The sequence below is a fragment of the Thamnophis sirtalis genome, unplaced genomic scaffold (assembly GCF_051295495.1).
Source record: "Thamnophis sirtalis isolate CommonGarterSnake01/CBP01778 unplaced genomic scaffold, rThaSir2_p1.2 scaffold_1, whole genome shotgun sequence".
Taxonomy (NCBI): Eukaryota; Metazoa; Chordata; class Lepidosauria; order Squamata; family Natricidae; genus Thamnophis; species Thamnophis sirtalis.
In genome coordinates, this window is record NW_028261381.1 from 27094493 (window position 1) to 27107069 (window position 12577).

General features: G+C 41.6%; 1 protein-coding gene and 1 pseudogene across 1 annotated transcript in view; one reads left to right on the forward strand and one right to left on the reverse strand.

Moving 5' to 3' along the window:
* The first annotated feature begins 536 nt into the window (after nucleotides 1-536).
* The window catches only part of TTC21B (tetratricopeptide repeat domain 21B), a 50531-nt gene continuing 38490 nt past the window's right edge, over nucleotides 537-12577 (forward strand). The window contains exons 1-6 of the mRNA XM_014056832.2: nucleotides 537-603; nucleotides 2926-3055; nucleotides 4551-4661; nucleotides 6623-6789; nucleotides 8244-8366; nucleotides 10472-10629. Of these exons, the coding sequence (XP_013912307.2) occupies nucleotides 583-603; nucleotides 2926-3055; nucleotides 4551-4661; nucleotides 6623-6789; nucleotides 8244-8366; nucleotides 10472-10629 (710 nt within the window). The 5' untranslated portion in view covers nucleotides 537-582. The remainder of the gene's footprint in view (nucleotides 604-2925; nucleotides 3056-4550; nucleotides 4662-6622; nucleotides 6790-8243; nucleotides 8367-10471; nucleotides 10630-12577) is intronic.
* Nucleotides 11222-11318, reverse strand: LOC148049362 (U6 spliceosomal RNA; annotated as a pseudogene).

Sequence of the window (12577 nt, forward strand, 5' to 3'; positions counted from 1 at the left end):
ATTTTGGCTTTAAAAACAATACAATTTTAAATGCCCATGAATTCAATCAAGATTAGATTGGCACAACTTTTTTTTTAAGGTCGCCGTTGTCTTTGTGCCTACACGCACACTACTGAATAAACTCCACCAGAAACCCACCGGGCGCGTTCGAGGATTAAGATCCCGCGCAGGAGTTCGAGAACCCTGGGAAGGGCTGGGAGGAAGACCCCACTTCTTTCTGTTTCGATGCGCATTATCGGGAGGGGGAGGAGATTGAGCGGATCTGGTTCACACAGAATGGGCTCGGGGGGCTTTTCACGGCTCCGAGGCAGCCGATCTCGGGTGCAGGTGCAGGGACAGGGCCAACCCATTCAACCTCCCTAGAGAAAAGCTCGGTCTCGCCTCCTTTGGCCGCGGGCTGCAAACACCGTGGGAGTCACCGAATTCTAATCCGCTGAAAGGCACTGCGGCGTTTCCAGGGGAGGGGAGGAGCTTGCCATTCAAAGTCCCTGCTGGCTTTAAGCTCCACCTTTCCCTGACGTTTGGGGGCCATCCTGTTGCATTGGCAACGGGTGTTGCTACCGCTTGGATTCTTCAGCGGCCATGGAGTCTTCCTTCCTGCAGGTTGGTTGGAAACTCTACTCCTCCCTCCTTTCCTCCTTTCCTCCCTCCCTCCTCTCCCCTTCCTTCCCTCTTTTTCCTCCCTCCCTCCCTCCCTCCGCCCTTCCTTCTCTCCTTTCCTTCCTTCCTTCCATCTTTTTTCTCCCCCCTTCCTCTCTTCTCTCTCTTTCTTGCCTTCCCTCTTTCTCTTTCTTTCTTCCTCCCTCCCTCTTTCCTCCCTCCTTCCTTCTCTCCCTTTCCTTCCTTCCTTCCTTCTATCCCCTTCTTTCCCTCTCTCTCTCTCTCTCTCTCTCTTTCTTTCTTTCTCCCTCCCTTCCTCCCTCCTTCCTTCCACCGCGCAGCGACCCCCCACTTCCTCGCCGCCGTGCATCGCCCAGCGTCTTCCTTCCCCTTTGCAATGGCAGCCCCGTTTTCCGACGCTGCTTCTTCCTTCCCGGCCTTGATGTTCCTCCTTCCGAGGCAAGGACATCAAGCTACGGGAAAACAACGCCGGCAGCAGCTGGGCGAGGAAGGCCAGGCTCCCCTTCTCCGCAAGGGTTCTACAAAGCCCTGGCGGTTTTGTGTGGAGTAGCAGATCCCTGCTTCCCGCAGGGTTTGGCTTCGGCACCCGCACCGGGCGGCAAAAAAGAATAGCTTTGCTCTTTTTCTCCAGGGCCTTTGAAATTACCCCCCCCCCTCCGCCCTCTTTCACTTGTCTGCCTTAAAACCCAGAGCCGATACGTTTTCCTCCTGAGGATGGTTATGATTTTTTGTAGGAAGCCGAGTGTATGTGTGAGCCAGTCCTCTCAGCACACGAACGCAGGCATCATTAAACGCTAGCTAGAGCAGGGGTCTCGAAGCTTGGCAACTTTACGACTTGTGGACTTCATCTCCCAGAATTCCTCAGCCAGCTGGCTGAGGAATTCTGGGAGTTGAAGTCCACAAGTCGTAAAGTTGCCAAGCTTCGAGACCTCTGCGTTAAGAACACCCACTCCTTCCCCCTCCGTTACCTTGGAACTACGACTCCCAGAATTCCTGGCTAAAACCCTGAAAGTTGTCATGCCAGTTGTGGGCGCATCCGAAGAGCACATCAGCGAGGCAAATCTGCTGGGCTCCAAAGAAGCAGCAGTTGCAATTTGAGGGAGAAGGGGTGTAAATTTGGAAGCATCTGAGCCTGAAACAACAACAACCCACATTGCTTATGCTTGTGTCTGAGCTGTTTTTTTGAAAGCTGATGCTGACTGACTTCAGTCGCTTCATGTGTTTTGCTGTGGGAAAAGGCATCTCTCTGAGAGCAGTCCTAAGGTGAAGAATTGTTCGAATGCTTTGCTTTTGCAAAGAATGCATGTGCAAAATAAATGGCCATGAAGTTTATGTTATATGTGCAAAGCATAAAAGGTCAGCATTTGTAATGCAGATAAGGTCAAGTGCCAGAGAAACAAATGGCCATCGGTCAAGGCTGGCTTCCCCCTTACACCATCCTTTTGTAAGCTGTCCTTCAAACTTAAAGCTGAGATCACAACTCCCAACTCCCTGGATGGCTGGAGAGATGCAGGTTCAAAGCCCTACTCAAGTTTGGTGGTGACTTTGGGGCTAGTCAATTTTTTCTCAGCCTTTGGAAAATACCGGACACACTAAATCCGTGATGATGAACCTATGGCAGCTGTGCCACAGCTGGCATGCGGAGCCCTCTCTGTGGGCTTGCAAACTGCCGCCCAGCTCAGCTCCACTGCCTATGTGTGCCTCCCACTTGCCAGCTGATTTGTGGGTCTCTGCCACGCCCTTCCCCCTGGACCCATTTTTAGTCCCAGGAGGCTGCAGGGAGGCTTGCTAGGCCCATAACGGGGTGAGAAGGGGGAGTCTCACGCATGCATGGGGAGTCATGTGCATGCGTGGGGGTCATGCACATGTGTGGAGGTCATGGCAGGCAGATGGGGGGACACGGGGGTCATGCACGCATGCGCAGGAGGGTGGGGCATATAGCATTATGGGTGTGGGGATGCGAGGATACATTTTGGCACGCAAGGAGAAAAAGGTTAGCCCTCACTGCACTAAATCAACAAGCCACTCATAGAAATTTTACAGGAATCATTAAATACTTGAATACTGCAGGAGGCCAAAAGACTAGACACCCTGTGGGGAAAGTCTTTCTTTGCTTGAGGATTCTGCAGTTGTACCATCTTGAGGAGGTGCATCAGCTTGGGGAAAACTTACCAAAAAGCTATGCAAAAGAGATTGTTGTCAGATTTTGGAAGTGACTCTCCTAAATCCTTTCTCTCTGTTTTATGAGTGTGATTGATTCCCCTGCTTGCTTGTGGAAATCCAAGTCTTTTCCTTTCCTTTCAGGCTTTAATTAATTATTACTGTCAGGAAGGCTATTTTCGCCATGTTCAGACTATTGCCAATGAAGGCTTGAAGACATTTGGCAATGACCCACTGTTTCTTTTCTACCAATCTTATGGCATTTTGATGGAAGGTAATTCTTTACTTTATATACTTTCACACTTGCAGTTGTTATTTATTCATCTGATAATGAATACTTGCTAAAAAGTAAATTTCATTGTATTTCAGGAAGGGGCAAATATAATTGCAATCATAAACCATCTTGTTTAAAAGTTTCTATAAGTAAATCTTTTGGTTCTTCAGTCAAATATGCATGCCACTATTTCTGCATAGTAAATAGTTTAGGGGACTGGGTCCTGGATGCTGCAGAAGCTCAGCCCTTGGTAATGCTGGATGGGTAAAGGTAGCGCTAGCAGATTTGGACAGAAAAATTTGGGAACACTAATGATGTCAGAAAAGAATCACAGAAAAATCCAGCTAGCTGTAAACTTTTGTGTATGCTTAGTTTTTGCAGCTCAAATCTGGTAGCCTAGTTGGAATTTAACATCTGAAGTCCCATGTGATCCATCTCTGCAGTTTCTGTTGCAAAGGAAAAGAATTATTGATTTGTTACCCTTATAATTTGTTTGTTCAAATAAACTCTTTTAGATTCATTTGGGCAATGCATGATTTTTTTAATCAACCAAGAGGCTTATCTTAGGTGTTTGAAAGGTTGAATGTGAGGGTTTTGTTTTAATCCCCAAACCCAGTATTTGGTCCAATTAATTAATTTTTTTTTTTTGTGTGTGTGTGTGGTTTGTGTGTGTGTAAAAATAGCATAGTGTTTCATAAATTTATGAATGGATGCCAATTGCAAATGTAGTATTACATAATGTTAATGCAATTCAAGAAATCATCAGAAGTTATTTATAGGATGAGAAAAATAGGTAATCAGATTTTTTTTCCTGCAATCTCCTTATTACAGAATTGTCTTGTATACTGTATATGGAAAGCACTGCACATTTTTCTGTGACATGTGAGGAATACAGGTAATCCCCTTTTAACAGCCACAGTTGGGACTGAAATTTTGGTCATAGATTGTTGTCATTAAATGGGTCACTGTGTGACTTGACTTAATTTTATGACCCTTTTTATTTCATAATGTGAGTCACCACAGTCATGAAGTAAATCATATGGCCATTAAGTGAATCCATTCTCCTGAATGAGTGCTTTAGAAATTATTACATCGCAAATATGAGCCAGTTGCCAAACACCAAAAATGTGATTGCGTGTCTGCAGGTTCTGTATGTGACAGTCGTAACTTTAAGGATGGGTTGTAAGTAACTCTTTTTGAGCTTGCCATAACTTTGAACAGTCATTAAACATCTAGTCGTTAAGCGAGGACTACCTGTATTGTCTTTTTGTATCTCCTGGTTTTTGCGTTTTCGATGTTAAGTGATCAATTTTATAAATACATAAATTGTTTACATAACCAATAATGAAAGCTTTAGAAGTACTTTGCACACACATGATAACATGTTCATGCAAGTTCATTACAGCATTACATCGAAGAAGGCATAGTGGGGAAGCCAAAGTGCTGCTACACAAATGAATGCAACTAACCCCCTGACTGATTTTGGTTCTCCTAGGGCACGTCCAAGAAGCTCTTCTCAGTCTTGAATCCATTAAAAGCAAACCAGAAGTATCCCTGTGCACAATGATGGCAATGATCTATGCTCATAAAAAAAGATCAAATCCAGGTAGTGTCTCACTTATTTGTCCTCAGTAAATTTTTATACTTGCACATGGTGAATTGCAATAATGCTATTTCCCCTTTTTAATATGACGGTACATGTGTGACTCTGCTACAAAAGAGATGTTCACACCTCACCATCCCAATGGGATTGTTGCAACCACCAACCATCTGTTCTTCTAACAAGGCTCTCCTTCCCTGACCTCTCTCCCATGCCATTATTATTTTATCTTTTTCAGCAATCACAAAGTTCCTTGAGTGCTGATTAGTTGCATTGCCACTTTCTCCATTCTTTTATAGCAATAGCAATAGCCCTTAGACTTCTATATCACTTCACAGGGCTTTATAGCCCTTGCTAAGCGGTTTACAGAGTCAGCATATTGCCCCCAGCAATCTGGGTCCTCATTTTACCCACCTCAGAAGGATGGAAGGCTGAGTCAACTTTGAGCCTGGTGAGATTCGATTTGCAAAATTGCAGGCAGCCAGCAGTCAGCAGAAGTTGCCTGCAGTACTGCATTCTAACCACTGCGCCACTGTGGCTCTTAATGATGTCTTGTAAACATTATTTTCCTTAACATTATTTCAAATCCAATCCATAGCAAATGTCTTTACAACATTGCATCTAGCAACTTGGTTTATCTGGCAACTGACTTTCCAGATGCCTTTGCAAACTTGAAGAAAAAATGATTGTTTCTTTAATGAAGTCCAAATTTGCACAGTATATGAGCAAGGCTTATATTTCAAGCATGAGTTTATACGAAATCAGCGTTCTATAATCGGCTAACTAGAAATTAGCTGTCTGTAAAATTATCAATTATTAGTAGGAGCAAGGTTTCAAATCCCCCTGGAAGATGACTTCATTTTAGTTGGTCTTAACATGGATGTTTTGGGTAGTGATGAATAGTCCATCTCATAATTTCCAATTTATAAACTACTGGTTGGCCAGTTTTATGGTGTATTTAATTAAATTAGCTACCTGATTTGGATTCAGATGATGCCCTTTATGTTTTATCACTCATAATTTCCAGGAAATAAATATTATATCCATTGATTCAAATCATGGAAGTTGTAGATGTCTGCAGTACACTAGATAGGTAAAGGCTCAAATTTAATTTTGGCCACGCTTCTCCAAATCCCCTTGTGGACAGTGGCAGGTCAAAAGTTTGCAGAGACCCTGTTCCCTCCCAGTCCTCTGAATTACTAAATACAGTGTGACGGCCAAACCTGGAAGTATAAGCTTGATTAATAGATCTAATATCATAGTCAAAATGAAATTGTGTCTTTACACCTTTATCGGACGTCTGTATTCAGTACTGGATGACGCCATTCAAGAATATGGCAAATGGAAAAGGTATAGAGAAGAACAAGAAAGATGGAGTGCGTTCTGGAGACTATGATTCTTGGGGGAAATGTGAAGATAAAAATGAAAACCCATCTGCAAAAATGGCTAAAATACGTTTCTCAGCCATTCAACAACAGAACAGATTATGTTGAAAAAATGGTGGGCTTTTCAGAGAATAGATGTTTGTCGGTTAGGGCTCTTAGGATTCCAGACTGGGGGATTTCCTGCATTGGCTGAGCCAGGCATGAAATCCTGCTACTTTTACTATCGGTTCAGAACCGGGAGTGCACGCGCACGCATGTGCTTGCTTCGCTTGCATGTGGCGCTTCTGTGCATGTGCAGTGTTCATGATGATGTCTGGACTGGTGGGCGGAGCCTCCCGCCACTGCCACTACCAGTTCGCCTGACCCGGGGCGAACTGGCAAAATGCCTCCTCTGGGCTGGGCTAAGTACCATTTGCTTTTCTTCTGCTCTATGACTCTACAATACATTTACTTCGTTGTTTTTAATACGGTTTGGTTGCTTTTATGTAATATCTTGCAATACGTCTTTAATCTGCCAAAATCATCGTTCAATGATGGTCCTTCAAACTACATGATTATTACTTTCTCCTCCCTTGTTTTTAGATCGGGAAGTTATCATGGATCTTGATGCCAAGTTGAAGGAGCATCGTAAGACAGCCGGACAGGAGGCTTTATATTTTGCAGGACTGTTCTTGTGGCATATCGGCCGCTACGAGAAAGCCCGCGAATACATCGACAGAATGATCAAGATCTCAAATGGCAGTAAAGAGGTAACTCATGCTTTATAGTTGAGTGTTGTACTTGCTATAAACAAGGTTTGATCACTCCCAGGTTTGCCTCGTGATGCTCTTGATCATCTTTCATATCAGAGCGGATTATCACAAGCTTCCTTAACACTTGAGAAGTACAAAACATTACAAGAAAACTAATAATATTGATACTGTTACAAAATAGCCTGATAGTTTCCCTTTAATTTAATGTTTAGACCTGCTTCCTTAAGTGGAATGTATTATTGGTCAATGATACACAATATGTTCACATTCTGCTACTACTTATTTCTTACTTAGCTTATAAGTGCTGTTCCCTGCAGATATAGTAGCATATATATGGGGAGTAACTAGTGTCAGTTTTGTCTTCTATTCACACAACTTGGAACACCCTATGTATTTGCTGATTTTCCCAAGTTGCTTTGTTGCTTTCCATTTTTTAGGAGCCTCAAAACACTCAGTAGTAGACCTTGGATCACTTGGGGGTTATAAAGGGTTATTTTTTTAAAAGCCATCCAGCCATTTTAAATGGAAGAATCCTGAAATCCCAGATGCTTTCTTTGCCAACTAGTTTTCTTTATTAACCTGTTATGCTAATATTCCATATGCTTTTGAAAAGATGCCAGGCTTCATCAGGACTATGACTTGGACAGCAAGGGTGAAATTCAAGGATTTAGCTGTTTGATAAGCTATTTTATTACAGATACTAGGAAGGCCATAATTAGAATAGAAAATTTGCCAGTGCTGTCCATAAAACTTCAAGCCTTATATTTATTTATATCCATCTTGAGGTTCAAACCTTACATCTCTTCTTCCTGCCTGAGTGTCTAGATGGGCTAAGGGTGGATTGCTTCTTAGTGGAAGGAGCGGTTAATATCTATGGATTGTCATTGTAATATCTCTGTGATCTCCTGATTTTGGTCCTTCTAGCTTTCACAGTAGCTTTTAGAGCAGTTCATCAGTGCTCCAGAGTTGTCTTTCTGCCTATCTGAAGCAGGCCTCTTAATGGGGATGGATAAATAGGAAGCATCATAACACTTTAAGTACTATATCCATCCCATCCCTTGAGCCATGGTGGTGCAGTAGTTAGAATGCAGAATTGCAGGCAAACTCACTGCCTACAGCCAGGAGTTCGATCCCAACTAGCTCAAGGTTGACTCAGCCTTTCATCCTTCCGAGGTTAGTAAAATGAAGACCCAGATTGTGGGGGAAAATATGCTGATTCTGTAAACTACTTAGCGATGGCGGTTGAAGCACTGTGAAGTGGTATATAAGTTTAAATGTTGTTGCTATAGCAGCACCTACGTATATGAACACCACGGAACATATATCAGTCTTTTGCATTGCATAAATTACTGTATTTATGTTAAGTAGAATTGAATTGATTTTTTAAAAAAATGTATCCAGTAACAGAAGTATAGTGTTGCATCATTTAATGTTTTGCTTTGTTCTTTCAGGGGTGGATTCTAAAAGGATGGCTTGATGTGACTAGTGGGAAAGAAGCAAGCATCAAAAAAGCCGGAAAATATTTTGATGAAGGGCTCCAAAATGGGAATGATATTTTTGGCCTGATGGGTAAAGTAAGTGTATAAAAAGCTTTTAAATGCATCTAATTAGTAACAAACATTGCAGCTGATGCAGACTGATCTTGCCCAGATTAATGCAGGATGAAGGAGCAGTTCAAAGGAACCTTCTTTTGCATTCAGAATGCTATTTATTCTCTCTCCTTTTAATTTCTCATTTTGTGTGATTTGAATGAGGGTTCTAAGAATCTGATTGAAGTCAATATTCTTTGATTCACGCAAGTCTTTTAGCCATCATATCATCAATTATTTGTATTTGCTCTGACATGTGCTTTTCTTTTATGAAAAACAAAAAGATGCACTAGAAATCAATTCTACACTTAAGAATGGAAGCAATTGAAGAGCAATGTACATAAAATCTGGGAATCAAATAGACGCTATAAAGGGTTTTATCATTTGCAACTGTAGAAAAGAAATAGTTCTTTTTGTTTCTTCTTAAAAAGAAGCTTCGTAGGTCTTCTTTTTAATATTATGTTTACCCAAATGTATTCTGTTTTAAAAATCATACTACAAATTGCACTTTGAATCAGTAGGTTTATAATCACTTTGCTGCGTTTTTTTTTAAATTCCACAGAAACTTGCATTTTGCATATATTTACTGCTTTGAATGGTTTTGCTTTCTAAGTTATTATAATCCTGGTTATAAACTCATTGGTTCAGGCACTGTATACTAAGCATTGAATGACCAGCAACTGGCTAGATTCACACAACATGCTAAAGGGAGACCAAAAAACCATGTTGTACATAATAGCATATTGTAGGAATATTGCTATTTCGTCACAAAGCTTTATTTTATACAACAGTATTAAAATCAGTGGTGGGATTCAATTTTTTTTACTACTGGTTCTGTGGGCGTGACTTGGTGGGTGTGGTGTGGCTTGATGGGAATGGTCTGGTGGGCATGGCAGGGGAAGGATATTGTAAAATCCCCATTCCCTCCCGATCAGCTGGGACTCATTGAGGCAGAGAATAGATGGGGGCAGGGCCAGTCAGAGGTGGTATTTTCCAGTTCTCCGAAATACTCAAAATTTCCGCTACCGGCTCTCTAGAACTGGACAGAACCTACTGAATACCACCTCTGATTAAAACTGATGACCTTCAGCAGAGGATATCCTATAAGTTCATACAAATAGTCCTTGACTTGTGTGACCATAATAGAGCCTGTCTATCATGGTCATAAGTTGAGATAATTCTAAGAAAGGTCACCCATCTGACAGGCATGATTTCATGAACTTTTTGGTGGCAGTTGTTGAGCAAACACTGTGGTTCTCTCCCCCACCCCCATATCTTGTTTGTATTGAAGGCACTGTTTAAGGCACTTCTGGGTTGAAAGAATTAGCTAGTGACATCACCATTGCCCAAGAACTCCAGCTTCTTTCATGTCACCATCAAGGAGCTGGAGCAAGTGACAGGAGCTCACCTCACTACACAGTACCATTTGGGTTTCAAACATGGACTTGCTAACCCCAACCCAGTGTCCTCACCATGTGAGCAATCACGCTCTGTGGTCATTAAGCAAACCAATGGTTCCCCATGGGTCAGTTTTGCTGAAAACCAGAAGTAAATACTCGTTTTCAGCAAAACTTTCATAAAATGCAAACACATGGCCATGGGATGTGGCAAAGAGCTGTAAATGCAGTTGCTGAGTGCCTGACATGCAGTCACATGACAATCAGAGGAGGGCCCATTATAACTTTGGAACCAGGTAAAAAATACTGCCAGGGAGGTTTGACATAACTTCAAATAGTCACTAAGCAGCCAGTTGTAAATCAAAGACCAACACTGAATGCCCCAACACTGGAAGTCTTTAAGAAGATGTTGGATACCCATTTGTCTGAAACGGTATAGGGTTTCCTGCCTAGGCAGGGGGTTGGACTAGAAGACCTCCAAGGTCCCTTCCAACTCTGCTATTGTATTTTATTATAAAGACTACCTAATATGCCTTCCAAAATCTTTATATTGGGGAAAACGGGTCTAGATAAGCAGTCACAACAGACTGCTTTTCCACCAGTCTCAGAAAAACTTTTTTTAAATTGGAAAGCCCTTTAAAAAAAAAAAAATCAAGACAAAAGTGACCAGGTGATCATTTCATTGTTCATTAGGCCCAATATTTTGAAGTGCGCCAGAATTATTCAGGAGCTTTGGAAACTGTGAATCAAATAATTGCGAATTTTCCACACTTCCTTCCGGCATTTGTAAAAAAGATGAAGCTACATCTGGCTTTGCAGGATTGGGAGCAGTCAGTTGAGACAGCCCAGAGGTGAGTCAACTTAATTATTCTTGTCTAGATCCATTAAAAATGCTGTATCATCTCAACTGCAGTGCTTTTGCAGAAGGCAAAATGATCAAAGATGATTTCTCCCCTGGTGACTTAATCATCTTGTAAAGTCATCCAACCTTGTAATGCCAAAATGACGGTAAGGGAGATAAATTTTATGTCTCATTAACAATGGGCTGAGTGATGCTGTGACAGCAGCCTAAGATACTAGTGGGAAAAGTCTAAACAAAAAAAGAATAATACAGTTTTTCTCTTATTTATTTCCCAATCTTGATCTAGCTAGTCAGTAGCTATGAAACTCTGGGAAACTCATTTTTTCAGTCATTGCTTCAGTATTATCAGGTTGTACATGATTGGTGGTGGGTAACCAAATATGTGAAGGCTGATAACATTTTCTATCCTGGCTGAAGCATCTTCTGTGCACATGGACGCACACGCACAAACACTCAGTGGAGGTAAATGGCACCTACATCAGCTGTTCCCACTGGGGTTTTTTTGTTTGTTTGAAATTTTATATAACGAGGGCAGAGAATGATATGAGAACTAAACAAGAATGGGCAATTTACTGCTCTAGTAAAGTAATGTAGTTTTGTGTGCCCAACCTTGTGCAGGGACCATGCAAATCTTTTTTGTATTGTTCCAATTTTAATAAATGTGCTGCCAAAGTGAACAGGGTAGCCTTCTTTCCATTTCTCTTAAGTTGTCTTGAAAGCTGGAGATGAGGGGGACATAAAGATGCCAGGCAATGCAATACATTTTCAAGAGGGTGTCCTAAGCACATAAAACTCCCAATTAATCTGACATTTTTTAAAAAGATTTTTATTTTCCATTTTATCATTTTCATACACTCACATATATACCGTGCATAGCCGGCGCCATACAACATTAAGCAATAATCACAGCAATTCCTCTTATCAACAATACCACCCAAAATACAAACCCAATATACCTCTTCTCCTCTCCATACACCTCTTTCTTCTACTCCCCTCCAACTTTCTATCTTCCCTCCATCATCATCCTCTACCCTACTTCCCCTCCCCCTCTACCACTCCTCTCTCCCTATCCACCCCTCCCTTCCTTCTCACCCTCCCTCCCATCCTCTCTCCCGTCTCTCTACCCGTCTTTCTTCTATCCCACTCCTCCTCCCCTTGGTGTATTTCCACTATATGTCAGTGTGCTTATCCTATTTTTACAGAGAAATTATAGAAAAACAGTATACATGTGAAGTCATATTACATTGAAATCTAACCTAGTATATATCCCTCCCTCCCCCCCTGCCCCCAACCCCCGACCTCCCTCCCCCCCCAACTTCCCAGAGCCCGTACATGGTGTAGATTTTTAACAAACACAGTCTAAAATATATTGAGAAAAAAATAAAAATAAAAAAGGGTTAATAACATCTCTACATTGATCTTAGCTTCTTCTTGCTAAGCTAACTTTAAACAATTTAAATCATTCCTGATCTTAAACATAGGCTATCTGGAATTTCTTAGTCCCGTATTTGTTTTGTATATAGTCAATCCATTTTTTCCAGTCTCGTTTATATCTCTCATTTGAATGATCTTTAAGATATGCTGATATTTTAGCCATCTCGGCTAAATTTGTAACTTTCAATGTCCATTCTTGAATTGTAGGCAAGTCTTCCTTCTTCCAGTATTGCGCCACCAACAGTCTTGCTGCCGTTATTAGGTGCAGAATCAAGTTAGTCTCTACCACTGTAAAGTCAGTACTTATACCTAGTAAAAATAACTGAGGAGTAAACTTTATCCTTCTTTTAAAGATATTTTGCATAATCCACCATATTTTTATCCAAAATGCCTTAACCTTTTGGCAGGTCCACCATATATGAAAATATGTAGCATCGAGAGAACCACATCTCCAACATTTAGGCTGTAAATTCGGATACATAGAAGCCAGCTTTTTAGGATCT